Consider the following 19,227-nt stretch of genomic DNA (forward strand, 5'->3'; position numbering starts at 1 on the left):
AACATTAGCATGCTTACATTAGCATTTAGCTCAGTTCAGCCTCACAAAGCAGCTAGAATTTGGTCGTAGACTCTTAGTCATGAACAGGTTTTAGTGGAAGTAAACTTTTTGGTAGTTTACCCCCACCCCACACTTTATAAAGACTTTATAAGTTAACAAGTTGTTAATAAACAACTTTGCTTCAGGTTTTCTCCAGTTATTTCCATAAAATAAGTGGTAGAACCTTGACAACAACAGTACAGGCTACAAGATTAGTGCAAAAACACTAATGTAGGGCGACTAATCTAAAAGAAAAAAATAATTCTTATGAATTAAATGATATAAAACTCATGGATTTGTCCTTCCTGCCCATTAATTAATAACTTATTAAAGGCAGGGTTGGTCATTTTGAGAAATGAAGCACGAGAATGCTAGATTAAATAAATGATCCAACCGCAAAAAAACAGCCCAGTGTTGCCATCTCTTTTCCAATGAAAGCAGCACCAGCTCCAAAACGTGCTAAGTGTAGCAAGAAATTCGTCAACACTGACAACCCGTCCTTTTAGGCTTAACTTTAAAGCCCCTCCCCAAAAATTACCATTATGACCGTAAACATATCATAATGAACGTGAACAACCAACATGGCTGTTAGCTTGTGGAACATTCGGCCAAATGAAATGCTGTGAGAATTTTAACAAGAATATCAAAAAAAAATTTGAAGAAGAAGATTACCAACCCCAGCTTTAAGTAGGACTCTACAAAATATGCTCTTTTAGAAATAACTACTGCCTCAGCTACTTCCATCACATAATTCAAGATACGATATATACAACTTGACTTGATTAAACTTCCACCAATACTACTGACACTAGAATAATGTTTATGAAGCCAAATGACTTATTGTGATGGCACATTTGACACTGGAGTCTCCAGTCCTGCCCCCCCCCCCACCCCACCCCACCACCACTCCACTCCACTCCCTGCATGCTCCCTGCACAGGAGTCAGTTTACACGCAACAGCCTCATACCTGCCCCCCCCCCCCTCCGCTGTAGGGACTCCCTCTTTATCGGCTGCTGTCGTGCAGCGGTCTATCAGTGCGCCAACAGTCCCCGCAGAGCGCAGAGCTGAGCGCGCTGAAGCTCCGTCTGTCACAGAAGAGCGAGGATCTCCGCCACCTTTACGGGATCCGAAGGAGTGGATAAACTGAGCAGACAAGGTGAGCGAGGAGCTGGCTCTCGTTTTTCCGTTATAAGCGGACGTGTGAGTCGAGACATGCATTTTGGGAAGTTTTCCGGGTACCGATCAGGGTGGATTCGGGTAGGAATTGATTCATCGGATCTGTGGTCGCTGTGATTCTGCTCTCATAATGTGGCAGCACTGTTTTACACTTTTGCACGAGCGAAAGATTGGCACGGATTGCTCGCGCATTGAATGAACCATATGCGAAGTGAACAGCTGAAACGCTAAATAAAATGACATCATAATGCTGTGGCATTGAGTGTGGCACTCACTAGGGATAACTAGACTTTATTATAGTCTGCTTGGCTTAACATACCTATATTACTATGAATTAATACAAGTTAAATCCTAAAGTGGATACAGCTCTCCCCCCTAAGACATAGTCCACGTGTCTGCCCTTTTAAAGTTTACAGGTTTACTTACAGTTTGTCTTCTTAAGAGTCACGCCTGAGATCTTTATGGTGTGTTTATGGCCGATGCCCTATAAGGCAAATTCTGCTTGGCAGCATGTCTGTGATGGATGTCAGACTTTTTTTGGAGCTGGATGATCCATAAACAATACTTCAGGTTTATGGATGGATTTTTTATTTTTTTTTGTGAGAAGTTGACAAATGCAGCAATTCATCATCTGCCATGTAAAGCTATATGTGGGCTCCCTGGTTTAACTCAGCCTTGAAGTCCAGCAGATAACCTGGGGCAGCAGGTTTATCCCATCTTAAGTCTGCTCCACACAAAATATTTACATCTGGATGAAATCAGGGGAACGGCACAAGTGAGGCTCTGGCTTCCAGTCGACTAATCAGGGAAGAGATGTTTCGTAGTGCTGAAATTAAATTTAGCATTTTCCTACCAATCAGTTAGTTTGTGACATATGCATGTCTCGTTTTGCAGCCGGTCGTACGAATGAAAACATTATAAAGCCTCATAAGACGGTGTTACCTGAGAGCTTTCAAAAGAACAAAAGTAAGTTGGGGACCTGAGGGGCCATTATGCAACTCTCAAAACCGAAAAGACTGTGAAGACTTTCTCCTCCAAGGAGACAATCGCGTGCCCTCGGGGTCAAATCCACCTTGACCCGCCTTACCCCTCCCACCCCCCACCCTCTAACTCTCCGCTGATGTGTTTCATGCAGTGGTTTGATCGGTGTGGGGGTCAGGAGCATAAACAACTTGGAGCTAGACTAAACAGACCACACATGTCCTGTAAACACATTCACCCTGAGATTCGTAGGTGAGCACGCTTTGGTTTGGCCCATGCGCAGGTTTAATTCATGCTTTTTGATGCAGATCATGGACATGATGGTGCGGTTATGAAGCCTTATTGTTACTTTCCAGAGTGGGGGGGGTCCTACTTCAACTAACTGACAAAACAGCTCAGACTTCCATCTTTTGAGCACTTTAAGGAGTCCATGTTGGCTATAAGATTGCTGTCTTGCAGTTTTGGGTGTGATCACCCTCAAGGCACTTGTTATGCATGACGTATAATGAATTTACTAGAAGCTAGATTCAGGCCCATTATCTCTCGCTACCGTTCCATGATTCAACTTTTGTTTTTCTTGACAGTTTAAACCCACCAATCTGACTTGGTTTGCATCCCTGCTCGAGAGCTACAATGAGTCACAGATCATAAACGCCTACATCCAACACGTTGCACATGTTTGAACGCAGGAAACAAACATCTCTCCGACTGAATTCCTATACCTGCAAAATTACTGTGTGGGGCCTATATCGTAAACAGTCCCTTCTTTTTTCCTCCCGCGATTCATGTGGCAGTGCGCTAATTTTCCAGCTGTAATACGGCCTCGTCTGTGTTTGATGCTGATCCCAGCGGAGCGGACGAGAATACTTCCTGCCGTTACAGAGCAGAGGGCCCGGGGGCGCAGAGCTGATCGCTGCAGTCTCCGTCTGCGGCATTGACAGGAAGCCTGACATTAACGTGACTAAATGAAATGTAATTTAGGTCTTTTCCCGTCCCGCTCGGCTCACAGCACCAGTGGTGATATGGATGAGGATGGTGTTGGTACTCATCTCTAAACCATACTCATGAATGTTCACACGCTCAATACACCGTATAGGCGTCCGAACAGAAGCCAAGGAGCCACCACGACACTGACGTCCGCATGATCTAGCACAGGTCAAAGACGGGAATATCTTATGGGACATAATAGCACACAAGGATTCCACTTAGACTTTAATTTTCCAATTTTCTCCCCTGAAAACAACGATGTTTTTTCGAGGCTCTACGAGTGTATAATCTGATCGGTTGGGTCCACATCAGTGCTGGCTGCGGAGGGCGAGCGGAAGCTGCGAGATATTTCATGGTTTTAGCTCACAATGGGCCACTCATGTGTTTCTTATCACTCACAGTCCAGCTGTACCACAGTCACATTCAAGGCACGGTTTAGTTTTCCTGCGGAGCGCAGCCCTAAAAACGTCACATTTTAAGAATGATGTCAAACATTTTGTTCCGTTTAATCCCCGTTTTGTTGCATGGTTAGATGAAAAGTCCCCCAAGTTCTGGTGGGAGGCTCGAGTTTGTAATTAGAGAAGAAAACGTACCCTGTTAATGACATCATCTTCCCCCTGGCACTGCGTTAGTGTGTGTATGTGTCGCTGAACAGCAGCTGGTTTTAGAAATTTGAGGTTCACAACAGTGTGAGACTTCAAACACTCTCTCTCTCACACACACACACACACACACACACACACACACACACACACACGCCACCAGGCTTATAATTTAGCTTTATTGCTCCTTGTTTGGGCCATTGTAGAGTCTGTCTCTGGGAACCTCCTCGCTGACAGTTTTCAGGAGGAACTGTTTAAAAAAGTCACAGTTCTCAGTTACATCCAGCAGCAAAACAACTTATTCAGGCAGGTACCCCATGATAAAGTGATACCCACTCTTATGAAGGATTGCTGGCTGAGAAGGAGAAGTAAAACCCACCATCTGCTGTACGTACCAAGCTAGTATTTCTCCTGTTTTGTAAACAACCGAGTGTGAAATCATGTTCATTGAAGTGATAATTTGATGAGCAGGGACATATTTATCAAAATAGATGTAGCTTTTTGGCATGAAACCTCTACTTGTTGGCTTATCTCTTGAAAGATTTACGATGCTGCGCTCTCGAGAAAGGTCTTTGAATACGCTTTAGCGTGCCGGCAGAAATTAAGACTTGCACCAAATGTTTGCATCCAACTCTGGAGCTGATTTGATCATTACCATAATAAGTTTTGTCATTCTCTGCAGGCCTGAAGTCTCCTCTTACGTCACTCGCATCTCCATGGGGCTCATAACTCAATCTATAATTCATTGTGGGCAACGAAATCATGAGACATGATCTGACAGATCTCCATCTCCTGACAGTCCCCTGTGTGTGGGTGACAGCTGTGAGAGCAGCCCTTCTCTCCGCCGCTCTCACATCCCCGTAATTGTTCACAGTCCGACCGGGGCGCCTCTGTCGCTCTGCCACATCCCATCACACTCAACCGTGCCGCGCTGCATGTCCGCTCAACCGCGAGGAAGATGACACAGGCCCGGACAGTCGCTCCGACACGGGAGCGGGATCGTCGACGCGGCCCCGCAAAACTCTTCCGGCTCCTCCAGATGTTTTCTGATTCTGACAGGAGGCGAGGGAGGCGAGGGAGGTGAGGAGGAGGAGGAGAAGGCACGAACGGCGGGGGTCTCCTTTCCGTGGCACTCGGGGGGGCTGTTTGCCGAGAAGCAGGTCGCTCGATCGGTAATGAGAGAGGACAGCTGGCAGGTTCAGGGGAGGTTAACAGCTAAGCGTAGATGGCAGCGAGGAAAAAGCTCGGTCGAGGGTCTTTGTGTGGGTGATTTTCTGTTATTCTTTTCTCGTAGTCGGAAAGTTGTTATGCTTGTTTGAGGGTTTGTTTTGGAAAGGTTGCAAGAGATTAATGTTTGATGTACTAACTGAATCAGCTTTTTAAGAGTGATGGGGCATGACCATAAACTATTTTGGCCAATGTTTTTGTTATTTTACACAAGAGATTTCTGCACGTGTTTTTGTCCTTGCTTTTCTCACTGGCAGGAAGAGGACAGACTCACTTATTTACGTTTCTGCACCAATCAGGTTTCAGGAACAGTTGAATCAAAGTGAGAGTTGTGGGGTTGTTTGCTATGATTTTAGCACTGTCAAATCAAACCTACACATTCCAGATGAGTTTTTTGACTGTTCAATTTTGAGAGTTAATGATTTAGTCAGTAATATCTGCTGTTCTAGATCAATACTGAAGCTTTGCAACCAAGTTTTCAGGGCCTTTTTAATTAACTTTAAAGCCAGCTAGCAAAAAAACACTTTTAATTCAATGTTGTGCCTCAAAAGACAGGATTGGATGATGTTTATCCAATAAGCAGTATATGAATAACACGTGTCAGTGACTCATTATTTCAACTGGAGTTGTACTAAATGAACCTGATAAAACTGTTCAGCTGTGCAGAAAGCAAATCGATACTGGCACATTTTAAGTGGTGGAGAGTGGTGTTGGTGTGTGTGGGGGTGGGGGGGGGGGGGGTTGACACTACAGTCACAGACGACCTAGTATTTGGGGACACGGCACAGCTGGAGCAGCTTTAAGCTCTAACCAACCCCAAACAAGCGCTGGCACGGGTCCTCACAAGTCGGCGCTAACCTTTTACTGCTAACATCAGCAACATGTGTTTGGAGTAATTCTGCAAATGGTGTGTGAATGTCCTTTTGACAACCTGGTGTGTCTGCGTGAAAAGAGGGTGGGGTTACACAGATGTTACGCTCATTTTCCTTCTTTTTGGTCGCTGTGGGAGTTCTTCATTGAGTACTGACCATCACCAAAATCACCTCTCTGGTGTTTCGTTCAACGTCCTCAATTTTAAAACAAAACCTAGAAGTAGTGGATCCCACCCTGGATATGTTCATCCATCACAGTGTTGTGAGGCTTTTTGTTGGGACAAGGTTTCGCTGCAGGTACACAGGTGTATGATTTAACACACTTACCATGTTTTGACATTTTAGTTGCTCTTTGCGGGTTTAACGGCCGCCATCCACTGAAGCGTCTTCTATCACTTTGTGGAAGCAGACGTATATGCCTGGCAGAGTGAAAAATGTGCCGACTTGGTGAAATAAAACATCTGGCAGCTGGCCAGACAGTGCTGTCTTTCAGAGCATTCTCCCCAGCTGAGAGCTTAATGAGGGTGCACAGTGTGGGAGCAGGCCTTCATAATTTAAGACCCTGGGAGATTGAGGGATGTGCCCAGAATTCTGTCTATGCACCGCGCTGTAAAAACAGCCTCAGGACAGGCTTTTTTAGGGGAGATCTGTGTTACCCTGAGTTGCAAAGTGCATTCCCAGTCCAGGGCTGTGCTGCGCACACACACACACACACACACACACACACAGTAGGCTGCTGCTGGTCACATAAGCCAGGCTGGCATGTGAAGGGAGCAACAGCGGTGGTCATAATTTACAAAACAACGCTGTCCAGAGCTGTGGGACGTTTACTTGATGTAGCCCAGATCTGGACACTTGGTATTCAAACTCTCTCTTACTGTCTTCTCCCACACAAACATCCATATGACACACTGCACACTTTGACTGGCCTCGACCCAAGATTTAGACAAATCAGGTCATCGACTTAGATGAAAAACTCAAATAGTTGCACTAGTATTATCTTCTATTATCTTCTTCTTTTTCTACAGTGATTATAGTAGTACCATAGTAAGCTGTATAATTTTTTTTGCATCATTTTTTGTGTGTGGGTAGTCAGGCAGGCTCAATCAGAAGAGACACTAATGTGCATTCAATATGAGCACCTGAGTAGTAGAAACCCTTTTGACGAATTCTCTGATTGAGTGGCTTTCTCTGAAATAAATGAGCTGCTATTTTAGGACACATTTTTTGATTGTTTAATTGATCCATGCCCCACAGATGAGTGTAGAGACGGTTGTCCTTATTAAAGACAAATACAAGTAATCCAATGTCTTTCTGGATCCTTGGCTTTAATAATAATACATTTTCTGTACAGTTCTTATACGAGGATCCAGGTTGACGTCATCTCCTTCTAAGTGCACAAGTTCAACCGACAATAGTTCACTCATCAGAAGTGAGGTATTGCAGCTGGGCTTAACATTCCTGGACGGGGAGGCAGGTTCACATGTCTCTGTGTGGATTATAAGGTTTCCTAGCACAGTGCACCTGGTGTCGAGATCATCTGAGAGACTTTTGGGTCACTTATGTCAAAATTTGGGCTGGAATTGGAATTGCATTCTAATGATAGTTTAGTCTCTCGTTATTCTCGTCGTTTGAAACTGAATTTAAGGTAAATCTTCCAGTCGAATGTTGGGCCTGACTTTCAAAGGCAACGCTTGAGTACAGTTATATTTGCTTGAAAAACTGTAGCTGAAATAGTAAACACTCAGTGACTCATAAAACTTTATAGGTCAGAGCTGTTTAATTATCAACAGCACCGGCACTCTTAGCAGAGAGGAAAAGGGAACTTACACAGTCTGTTGATAAAAGTAAGAATACGTGTGAACACGTTATCTCAGCAGTCGTTATCTGTGTTAGCACTGCATGGGTGTAACAGTTCCTGTAAAGGCCAGACTTACAGTATAACGTCTCTTACAGGTCATCACGCGTTAAAGCATTGAAATATCATTGTTTTAATTATTACCTCAGATAAGTGGAATACAGCCACTAGCAAGTGTTTTCGTTATCGATTATTAGCCGACATGCCAGTTGGCTAATAATTATCTGATTTACAAGCGAATTATCTGTTTAAAATTATGTTTTCTAAGTTATTTGAGTAGAATGTGAATTATACCTATACTTTTTTTAAATTTAGTTTCAACACAGAGGCCAAAATGATAATTTTTAATTTTTAATGATGAGTTCCGGCTAAATTTACCAACAAGCTAATAAGCTTATTAGCTAGTAATTAGCCAGCTTAGCCAATTGGCGTGACTTACTTCGTTTACTGGCTAATTAGCTGTTAAATTGAAAGGTTTTTGGTTATCGCAAGCAACTTGTTATCGCTGACTTCTGTGTTTTCACTCTTGACCGTCACCTTTTATATTGACATGGACTCATGCATGCACCCAGCATGGCACTGTCTTATCACTGTCATCTTAAAGCCTGCTCTTTGTTTTGTTCCTCCAGAGCTCAGCTGTCTCTGCGATGATTTGCTTTGAATGACAAAAGAGCTGCAGCAGTGAGTTAAGACCCCATCTTGTCACATTTTACTGTTTGAGAGGAGGCCTATTCAGGTCGGGGGTCCCTTAAGTCGTCCCAGGTGGCCTAGCCATCCCCAAGGTAGCCTCTAACCGTAGATCAAGCGGTTAACGGCGCTCACAGCCTCACAATGGTGACAGGATTTACAACTGGCTACCAGGCTTTGTCTTTGAGGGGACAGTGTCTGTCCTGTGGCTCCATCTCTTACATTTTACTGCCACCATGTTGTTATTTGTCCCTTTCCCTCCCTGACAAATGAGGCAGAGCAACCAGGTCAAGACTTATCTGTAGACCTGCAGGAGGACTATTGTTGTTGGCCCATTAATAATGCAAAGAAAGACCGGTGTGGATAATAGAAGAAGACACCTCCTTTTCTTTGTCCTGCCCCATCACAGACTTCTTGAGGTTTGTAGTGTTGGTTAATGACCCAACCGGACAGACTCATGAGTCGTGGCTCATTACTGGCCCATGCAGGCGCTTTATATTCACACTGCAGAGAATCGATGTGCACAGATGCTTCGTCATGACATGAAGAGCTTTGGTTAACGTTTGAACATTTCAGTCCCTTAGAGATGATCGTTAGTCTGTGTCATCCTGAAGAGTGCTGCCAGATGTTGGTACAAAGAAAGGGACAGAGAAGGAGAGTAAAGGCGTTAGAGATGGCCAGTTGGTTCCTTGGCGACAGCAGATGTCTCTTATCTGTTCCAGGATTTATTTGACAGGTAAGTGTGCTGCATTCATTCCAAGGAGCTTCAAAGGTGGCCCATGTGAATTTATTAACCTCGTATCTCGTGTTTACCTCACCGAATGCATAATTCACCCGCAAACTTCCTTTAACCTTCTAATCCGAGGCCAGATGGTTTTCTTTGGATACGCCCAGCGAGCCCGGATGAAGTTATTCTTCTCTGTGGGGTAAACAGCCACTTCCTGGATTTTTTTGGGGTGTTTAGTTCTTTCTTTTTTTTCCACCATCAAATATTTGTACGTGACAGTAAAATCGATGGCAAAACGTAAACATAACCCGCTTTGTGTTCTGAAGGGGTCAAATGAAAGTAGTCCAAACAATGCTGTTGATTAAAAGGAAAATTGACATGACAGGTCTCTGTCAGGGCTGCGGAGCATCTTGATGTGGCACGACACAAAACATCTGGTTCCTCTTTAGCTGCATGGGGGCGCCTGGCTAAGCCTCCCCTGCAGGCCGGGCCTTCCGCTTCACAGGGAGGACACGGGGGAGGCGGGGAAGGAAGATAGAGGGCAGACAGACAGACAGAGAGGAGTTGTATTAAACAACAGAGAGATGGAAGGTGTAAGACAGCGGTTGCACTTTTAACGAGCTGGTTAATGTTTGGATTCCGTCGTTATCGTTTGCACTGACCGCATGTCCCATAAATCACTTTCAGAATGAGATTTCTCTTGTTTCCTTGTATGTTCATCCACTTAGTCCAGGGGTCGACAACCTTTTCTATCCAAAGAGCCATTTTGCTCTATTTTCCACCAAATAAAATTCGTCTGGAGCCGCAAAAGCTATTTGATATCACAGCTTATAAAGTTGTATATATAGTTATATTATATATACAAAAACTATAGTTTGTGGTATTTATGAAAATATAGAACAAGAATAAAGACAATTATTGACATTTATTTGCAATTTGACCTGTTATAACAATATCAAACTCTTATGAAGAGGAGAGTTTGCTGCAGCAGCTGAGAAATCGCTCTTTTTCACTCATCTCCAGCGTGATACTTTTCAGCAAATGCTGTGTGCTTGTTCTGGAAGCATAGAGGTAAGCCAGCATCGTTGGCAGTGAAAGCAAATGAAGACATCCACGCAGAGATAAACTCTCTATTTTCCTCCGTGACTTTTCTTTTTTTGGATATATCCATTGATAGTTTACAGAGGGCGGGGGTCTGAAAAACATGATTAGCCACCTGCAAGGAAAAGCGCTTGACAGGGGTAGAGGATTTAACTGCCTGTGTGAATAATTAACATGTAAGATTCTGTTCATTCTTGCATATAAATTATATTCTCTCTGAACACGTTTCTATTTTTGGAGAACGTCATGTGAGATAACTTCTTCGATTAGCGCAATTTCCCTGCTCTTCTTTCTATTTCCTCGTCTCAGCCCCATGCGTGTGTGTGTGTGTAAACCTCGCTCGAGTCAGGAAACTTGTCAGAATTCCCATATTTGATTGGCTGAGCTGCATCACGTGATGCAATGCATTGGTCGGTGTGTTTCCTGCACCGCCGAACAAGTGCTGTAACGGCTGAATAAGAAGCGCCGGTTAAAGTTTAAACTCGGTGCCCAATATGTATAACTCCGAATTATCCATCGGTTTTTAGTTTTTGGGTCCGGATCCGGTGCGCCAGTTGGGGACCTCAGGGAGCCGCAACAGAGAGGCTCGCGAGCCGCATGCGGCTCGCGAGCCGCAGGTTGCCGACCCCTGACTTAGACTAACATTAACTATCCTCTTGGTCATGTTGTAAAACCTGTGTATTGTGTAGCCATAAACTGACCTAGAGCGGCCTGTGATAAGGCTCACATAGAGCTGTGTAATACATATTTAGTTGCAATGGACCAGAGTGCTTACTGAATAGTTGAACAGCATCTGAAACCTTCTGCTCCCATGTATTTTGGGGTGGGGTGGGGGCTGTAACTTTCTGAGACTGACACTTGGAGAAGCTTGCCAATTCATGCAGAAATTTGCCCAACTTCTCTTTGTAGCGGTTAAATGTGTACAGTTTGCTAAATTAACAGCTTTAGAAGGAAAAGAGAAGTCAACTGATGACGACATAGTGACCACATCAGTTTTGTTTTGTAGCTAGCGATTTTTTTGTGTATGACAGATGATGTTTCCTTTGGACTCTGAACGACTGGTTCCCAAACTCTTTGGTCTATGACCCTTCAGAGGCAAGCAATGTCTTCTCCTGGCCCCCGTCACGGGTTGCTTTAAAAAATGGGAATTTCACTTATTTCAGAGTCCAGAAGAGGTAAAACTCTCCAGCATTTCTCAAGAAATAACTTCAGAAAATAAATGTTTTTCCTTCTTCTGACCTATTTTGTTTAGAAATCAGATATATCTTGCAACCCCTCGGATTACTGTTCCACATGAAAATTTTACTTAACTAACATCAATTCTCATAAATAAAACATCTTGTTTTGGCAAAAGCTTTTGAAGCTTGCACTTACAGTAGATGCAGGGAGCACACAGTAAATAGAGCAGGAGAGAGGCAGGAAGAGGGTGATGGAGTAGGGAGGAAAATAAGAGGGCAAGGAGGCCCTTTGGCATATACAGGAGATGTAGAGAGACGAAGAGTGGGAAGGAGAGCAGGAGAGTTCAGCGGGAATGAAAGACACAAGGCTAGATTGCATTATGAAGTAGAAGGTCGGTTGGGGAGGGGGGGGTGGAGGTTAATGACAACCTACAGTGAGAGGCAAAGGAGGTCACGCACCAAGAGAAAGATTTTCACAAACCTTGAGATCACAGCAGAAGGTGCTAATCTGGCTCATTATGGTCAATGGCACTAATGGTGGCTATTGTTCTCCAGCTAATCCCAGTTGAGTCACTGGTTCACTCCGTGTGTGTGTGTGTGTGTGGTCAAATGTACTACATGTACTGCATTTCTTCTCCCTGATGTTCCATTTTTGTTTGAACATTTTATTGATTTTTTTGTTGAAAAGACTGCTGAGTCGTCGTCTAATTTCTGGTTGAGACATTGTGTCCCAAACAGCTGACTCAGATTTAGTCATATGATGTCCGCGATAGCACTCGGAGCAAGAGATAACCTCTGAAAGCGACTGGTTTCCGTCAAGCTCGTAGTGTCAGATTCTATGAATGCACACAATCGTTAAGAGTAGAGCCGAGGAAAAAAACATTGGAAGCTGGAAAATATTGTTCTCTTTGTTGTGGATTTCAAGGTTATGAGCGTTTGGATTAGTTGCTGTATTCATATCATTTTGCATGCTTTACCCCCATCCCCCTGCAATGGAAAGCCACCATCGGGATTAATGACTTTGTCTAGGCTCCTATGGTGATAATCCCCCCTTTAATGCATCAATAGCATTAACCTGCACCCTTATCCATTTTAAACACAGATGGGGAACAGATTGTTCCGGAAGAAAGGTGTCTAATAAATACCCAAACCCCAGCAACAAACCGTAACCTCTCTTCCCACTTCCTCCTCTTTTTCTACCCTTTTTACTTGTGTCATGCCCTTTCTTTTCCTTCCACACCTGTTGACATTTTTCCCGGAACTCTACCCAAACAATGGTTGACTTTCCCGAGCTCTGACAGACCGACATCTGGAAAAAAAAAACTAGTTGGCCGTTGCCCCCTTCCCCCCCCTCTTCCTCAGTGAATTTATAGTGGCGTGCCATTTGACAGGCTCGAGCTCCTGTGTGAGCAGACTGAACCAGGTAGAGTTACGTGAGTGTGATATGTCACCGTCTAATGTATCAATAGTAGTTAAGCATTTAGTAGGAATAGACTATTGAGTACTGAAAGTCAAGCTGAACCCTGGAGAAAAATGTACATTTTAGGAATCGCCTAGTGAAATAAATGTTTTTTTTTAATTTTAGCTATTTTATAAGCCAAATAAAAGAGCACTCTTCGAATGTGGAATATTATTTTGATCAATATATTTCATAAATGAATGTCCATCAACAAACTGCTGGTAATTTGCTGATTTTGCAGGTTTGATTTTGGTGACTTTGGTTTCTAACTTTATCCTCAGCTTCGTAGCTCATGACCTTAGTTGCATGTCACACTATTATTTTTACTATCTTACAAATCACAAATGCTTTATAAATACAAGACGGAAAACCGAGGATTAAGTGTTTGCCACTATCAGCTGAGTCATATGGTTTGCCTTAAATGATGAGACATATATCCTTTTTCCTGCCAAAGAAGGTTGTTCATTGTTTTCCCCCATGTGAAGGAAAAGATAAAATAGCATTTGATAACACTTGAGGCAGACCTGACCGAACAATAAGCACAACAGCCTCCTGTCGTCTAGCACAGAAACACAGAGCACGTATCGCTGCAGATGGACTCTTTATACATTTTGAAGGGAAGTGAATGAAAAACAGGCTCCACTTGTGCCTCTGGGTGTATCTATACATAACAGCTTGAAGTTTAAGAGGCAAGTTCTTTATCTTCCTGTTTCGCAAGCGGCAAGCTTCTTTTTTTGTCGACATGAAAAAGGTACAGGATGAAAGAATGCGTATGGCCCTCTTTCATTTTCAGGGAAGCCTCTTATTGCCTCGTGCTGACACACACACACACACACACACACACACACACACACACACACACACAGCTTGTAGGCTCAGGTGCAAAACTAGAGCAGATTCACAAATATACCCATGACCACATACATGCACACATATATAGACACACGATAAGTTTGCTTGGTTGTTTTCATGCTATAAATACTCCTCGGGTGCAGCCTCTCCCATTATAGAGACGTGCAGCCTCCTTCCCCCCCTCCTGAATACTCACATAGTACGAAAACTTAAAAGATATGAAACGTCTCTCTTCACAGAACACATCATCAACGCAAAATGAGGCAGCCCGTTTCACCGAGTCATGCCTTTTTTGAGTGTCTTGTTAATTTGAAGAACAAGCTGTTTAACTGTGACAAGAGTTATTGCTTCAGAAGTGTAATGGTTTAATTAAAACAGTTTAAATGAGAACAACCTCAGTCTTGATTTCAGGTAAGATGTTTGTTTAAAATTTTAAAGCTGTCATTGTTATTTTGCTTAAGTCACATGTCCTGGTGTGTTCATGTAGTGGCAGTGACAGACAGCAAAACTGATGCTTGTAGCAGTGCTTTGATATGGGGGGAAAAAATATAAATATATAACATTGATTTTGATGTCAAAATAAAATCCGACTGTCTCTCTGCCTGCCAGTTTTTCTCAGTGATCCGAATTACAGGATGTTGTACTTGCTGCCATTTGTCTTGGCCTAATCTGCCCATGAAAGAAAATAACAATGCAGTACTTCCTGAGCAGAAAACAGGCACATCATGTGGATGGACATCAGACATTGTTGCATTCATTCATCTTTCATCCCACACTTACAGGATGTTGCAAGAACGTCTGGACAACAGACAAAACTGCAGGAGGACAGACACAAACCAGACAAAAGTTAAAGAAATACATGCAGAGGAAACATTACCCACATGTGCTTGTTAATTCATATATGGGATATCTATGTTCACATTTAAGGAATTGCTGATATTACATTCGGTGACAAAGGAAAAACACATTTTGTCTCACTTCTAAAATGTTTCTGGTTCAGCTGCAACATGTCAATGTAGCCTGTAGTTGAACCCTTAAATATGTACTCATTGACTAGTGTTAAATTCTAATAGTAGTGTGCTTAAAGTATTTAATATGTAAGGTCATCAAATGCTTACACATGTCAGCTCTGTATTGCATCTGCTCTAGACAAGTAACTCCCTCCAGCTTTAAATGAGCAGAATCTGAGCTGAGCTATAGGGACCACCGTCCTTCCTGCCATCTGGTTTTTGTGGCTTTGCCCTGGAGAATAACACTTCCAACTAAAACCCACTCTTTCTCTATCTGTGTCTCCCAGGGGTCCCCGCAGGTGAGGTGAGGATAAGGACGAGATCTGCATCTGCCCCATCTGTCCATCAGCGAACCAAGTGCCTCGGTGCCGGCCACCCTCAGGTCACCTCAACCACGACGGGCGGCAAACAATAAAAGTCTTGACCCGGCGTCCCTCAGACAACCTGCACAAAGCAAATATTTAAGGCCATTATATCTAATTTCTCCAGGCAGCCGTCACTGAAAAGATCAACAGTGAAGGGTGTTGTTGGGAGAGAGAAGGAGAGAAGAAGAAAAAGTGGGGGAGGAAAAAGTAACTCTTTCAAAGTGCACCCTGCCTGCTATTTCTGCTGCGGTGTGGGCAGGGAGCGTCTCATTTGGGAGGGCTCTTGGCTGACAAAAAAAGGACTTCCCTGTGCCCTGCCTGACTATCCAAATGCCTGTGTAAATACTGGATAGAGATATCAATTTGTCTGGGCTCTGAAATTGCCCAGAAAAGAGACTGCAAGCTATCTATAGAAAAGGTTACAACAAACTTGAACTCTGTGGTCTCCTGAATTGCTACGTATCTAATACTCCTCAAAGAAGATTCAAGAGCTGTTTGAACAGGAAAGAGAGCAGGTTTCGTCCCTCAGAAACTTTTGCAAACTGCCAACAACTGCTCTCTGGGGGACACCAGAGGCTGTCGGTCATTTGAGGGCTGCAGTTTTGATGTCTTTCCCAGCTCAGTAAATCAACATGAAGCCCCTAACGCCAGCTGGATCCCCCTCTCCTCTGAGGCTCCTCAACAAGGGTCCAGACTACCTGCGCAGGCAGATAGACGGTGGAGGCCACGGCCGCTCCATCAGCGCTGTGGAGAGGCTTGAGGCGGACAAAGCCAAATATGTTAAGAGCCAGCAAGTGATCAACACCAAACAGGAGCCTGTGCTGGTGCCATGTGCTACCCCTCCACCGCAGCCACGGCGAGCTATATCCATCCCCGGGAGCCTGACGCCTCGTTTTACCCCGCGGCTTTCATCCAACACCCCCTTCTCTACACTCTCTGGCTCGTTCACCTCAAGAGATGAGAATGAAAATGATGACTCCAGGAAGGAGAACAGACGGACCTCTGTGGACGTTGAGGCGCATAACAGGAGCAATGCGAACAATGTACTGCCTCCCAACCCCAGGACTCCTGGCATCAACTCCTTGGTAGCGCCGCACAGCGCCCCTGTACTCAGGAGAAGCACAGGCAAACGCATGTTGAGGCCGGACTCCCTCGTCATCTACAGACAGAAGAAAGAGTGCAAGAGTCCCAACGGTGCAGCGGTGGGGGACAACAATAACACGGAAGTGAGGGGCTACAGTTTTGTCCGCCGCCTCTTCCAGGGCTCCTTGAGGGAGAAGGGAAGCGGAAGTGAAGGCAGAATCCAGAAGATGGTGATCGGTGAAGAGAAAGCGCCTTCACGGGATGGAGACTCCCGCATGTCTTGGACCAATGAGAAAGACACTACGAATGGAGGACCAGGAAGCAGAAGGTCCAGTAAAACTGATCCAGAACGCAGCCCAGGGTCTAACCCCAGCCCTGGGTTTAGCTCTACGCTTGAACGGACTAAGAACGGATTTACAAATGGTACCGGTGATGGTATCACCAATGGCAGCCACTCAAATAACCACGATGATGAGAATGACCCGTGGAAGCGGGCGTCACCCCCACCAGCACCCAGAAGACAGTTTGGGGAGTTGCGGCGCTCAAAGTCAGACCTGCATCTGCGCTGCTCAGTAGCGTTGTCGGAGCAGGAGCATTTCTTTGACTTCTGCGGTCTGGACGTGGACATGATAGAGCGTCTGGGTCGAACAAATTTCCTCTCGGGTGCCAGCTCCATAGACACACTCTCATTGGCCCTCCGCAGTGTCGCCGGGGACGGCTGCTCGGAGCCCAGCGAGTTCTCCCAGCACTCAGGAGACGGGCTGTTTCAGGAGGAGCTGGCCGATCAGCCTCCCACTGGCGTCTCGATCATTGAGAGGAACGCTCGCGTCATCAAGTGGCTTTACGGGTGTAAGAACGCTGCTCGAGAGGGACCCAAAGAGTCTACTGTTTAATCTAAGGACAAAGAAACCATGTGCCGTGGAGTGCAGAAGGAAGAATTTTGTTTCTATTTTTGGAGCAGCAATGCAAGTCAAAGCAGCAAAATATGATTTTTCTTTAAATTTGAAACAAATTTCTCTGACAACTTAGGGTTCGTTTCAGACGCCTATCACTGCACGTAGGGTTAGCACTCCATGGCACATGATGACCTTTTGTTGCTTGCTCTCCCCAACTCCAAAGAGACTGTTTCTTCAAATGAGAGGACAACAACTGCTTCTAGTTATCTCCTGTTCAAATTGATATATTGTATTTATAGATCTATTGTGTGGGTGTATAGACAGACCTTACTGATGAATGGAACCATTTCCCCCAGGATAATGTTTTATTATGTGTGCGTGTGTATGTGTGTGTGTGACTGTGTGTTGAGTAGACGTTGTTGTCCTCTCCATTTCTGAAATCAGTCCCTGTGACCCTCTACAAGGCACATAAGTGTATGTTCGTCATGACACAGTGGGCACAGTTAGTGCGCTTGACACCAACACTTTCCCTTAATGACTAAATTAAAATGGAAAACCACTAAGCTATGTTATTTTTTCTAAACTGGAAAACTGTTGTGTGAGTGTGAAGTGAACCATGAGTACCTCATCAGGATCTGTCCCAGTTTAGTTTGTGTGTTGCCTTTTTTTTCTTTTTTTACTCCTTAAACGCAGGCGTTGGAACAAACATGCGAGGCACCCCTGTGGGGTTGTTAATGCACTGAACTGGACAGAGAGAGAGGAAATGAAAGATAGACATATGGCTTGAACTCTTTACGGGAGCTTCATCTCATATAACGTTAATTAAACACTGAGCTGGATTCAAAGGAGCTTCTGCTTCGTGGAAGACAAGGGGCCATGTGTGGCCAGTCATTTTGATCTCATTTTCTAAACCCCAAGGAGGGTTCACACAGTATATACACTGTCCAATAATCACTAGTGACACAGTCATTGATTACCACAGCTAATGCTTCATGCCTGTTCAGTGCTCATAGCTGTGTAAGCTATATGGTTGCAAGCTCAGCAACAGAGAAAGATTCCTGTCAGAGAAAAAACACACATTTACAAGCAAATACGAGCACAGCGAGGACTTAAAAGTCACAAAAGAAGTTACAAAAATGATATATTCACCTCCAAAAATAAGAGAGCTCAAGTTGTCAAACCCTTTACAGCGAAATGTTTTTAGGATGTCACTTTGACCATCTGTCAGTTTGCAGACGTTGAACTTTCCCAGCTGACTCAGTCAGCCGTTTCCCATCAAAACAAGCAAGGATAACCACGGATCCTACCTCACTTCATCCATCCTTCAGTGATTCTCACTTTATCTCCATGAAAGGATGCCACTGAAATATGAACTGGGGGTCTGCCGAGGTATGCGGAGGTTAGACTGAGAGGCGTTCTGGGGTGAGAACTACTGAACTCAAGGGCACGATTTATTTCTACATGTGATAAATTAACACAATTACAGTACTTGCAGCTTTGATATGATATCTTTTCTGTATTCGTCATCAGCATGGCACACTCCTGATATCCCTTCAAATGTTTTTGTTTTTAATATCTCCCTGTTGAAAACCATTGGTTGCATGTTTACAAAGTGGCTCCGTGAAATTCTGAATCTCTTTTTTTATTTGATATATATATATATATATATATGAGAGATTTAGTTTTTATTCCAAAGATGTTTGTGTATGATGTACACAGCAAATAAACACAAAGAATGAAATGTGTGTGAAGGTGATTTCTTTGTGGTCTTTCTTGTGTTTTTGGGTGATTTAAAAAAAAGGAAAACTCTGTATTAATAAACCAATTACTGTGTACCAATTAGTAAAAATAAGTGTCCCTGTATAAATGATACTTAAGAAATCCTGTGAATATTTAAGAAATAATTAATTTACGTATATTACATGATATTACAGCAGTCAATATAAAAAAACATAAAGAAAAAGCTGTGGCTGTTGTTCTTTAATCTTCTTAGAGGGTAATGGTTGACTGAGTCAGTGTTGTGACGCTGTCTCATCCTTGACTCTCTGTGGCCTCCCTCCACCACATCACGTCTCATTCTTCACATTATCTCAAGTGGCTACGCGCTAATCCTTTTAGCATTCCCT

The 19,227-nt window shown here is 43.9% G+C and overlaps 1 protein-coding gene across 1 annotated transcript; it reads left to right on the top strand.

Annotated features, from left to right (window-relative positions):
• The first annotated feature begins 1,051 nt into the window (after positions 1-1,051).
• On the top strand, positions 1,052-18,842 carry fam110d (family with sequence similarity 110 member D). Its single transcript, XM_031853262.1, has 2 exons — positions 1,052-1,196; positions 15,045-18,842. The coding sequence occupies exon 2, from the start codon at positions 15,755-15,757 to the stop codon at positions 17,096-17,098; it is 1,344 nt and encodes a 447-aa protein (XP_031709122.1). The 5' UTR covers positions 1,052-1,196; positions 15,045-15,754; the 3' UTR covers positions 17,099-18,842.
• The last annotated feature ends 385 nt before the right edge of the window (positions 18,843-19,227 follow it).

The sequence above is a fragment of the Anarrhichthys ocellatus genome, unplaced genomic scaffold (genome assembly GCF_004355925.1).
Source record: "Anarrhichthys ocellatus isolate YVR2014 unplaced genomic scaffold, GSC_Weel_1.0 scaffold13, whole genome shotgun sequence".
NCBI lineage: Eukaryota > Metazoa > Chordata > Actinopteri > Perciformes > Anarhichadidae > Anarrhichthys > Anarrhichthys ocellatus.

Bases quoted from the DNA above. Each gene is read 5' to 3' on its own strand.
- fam110d (XM_031853262.1), top strand. From the start codon at position 15,755: ATGAAGCCCCTAACGCCAGCTGGATCCCCCTCTCCTCTGAGGCTCCTC.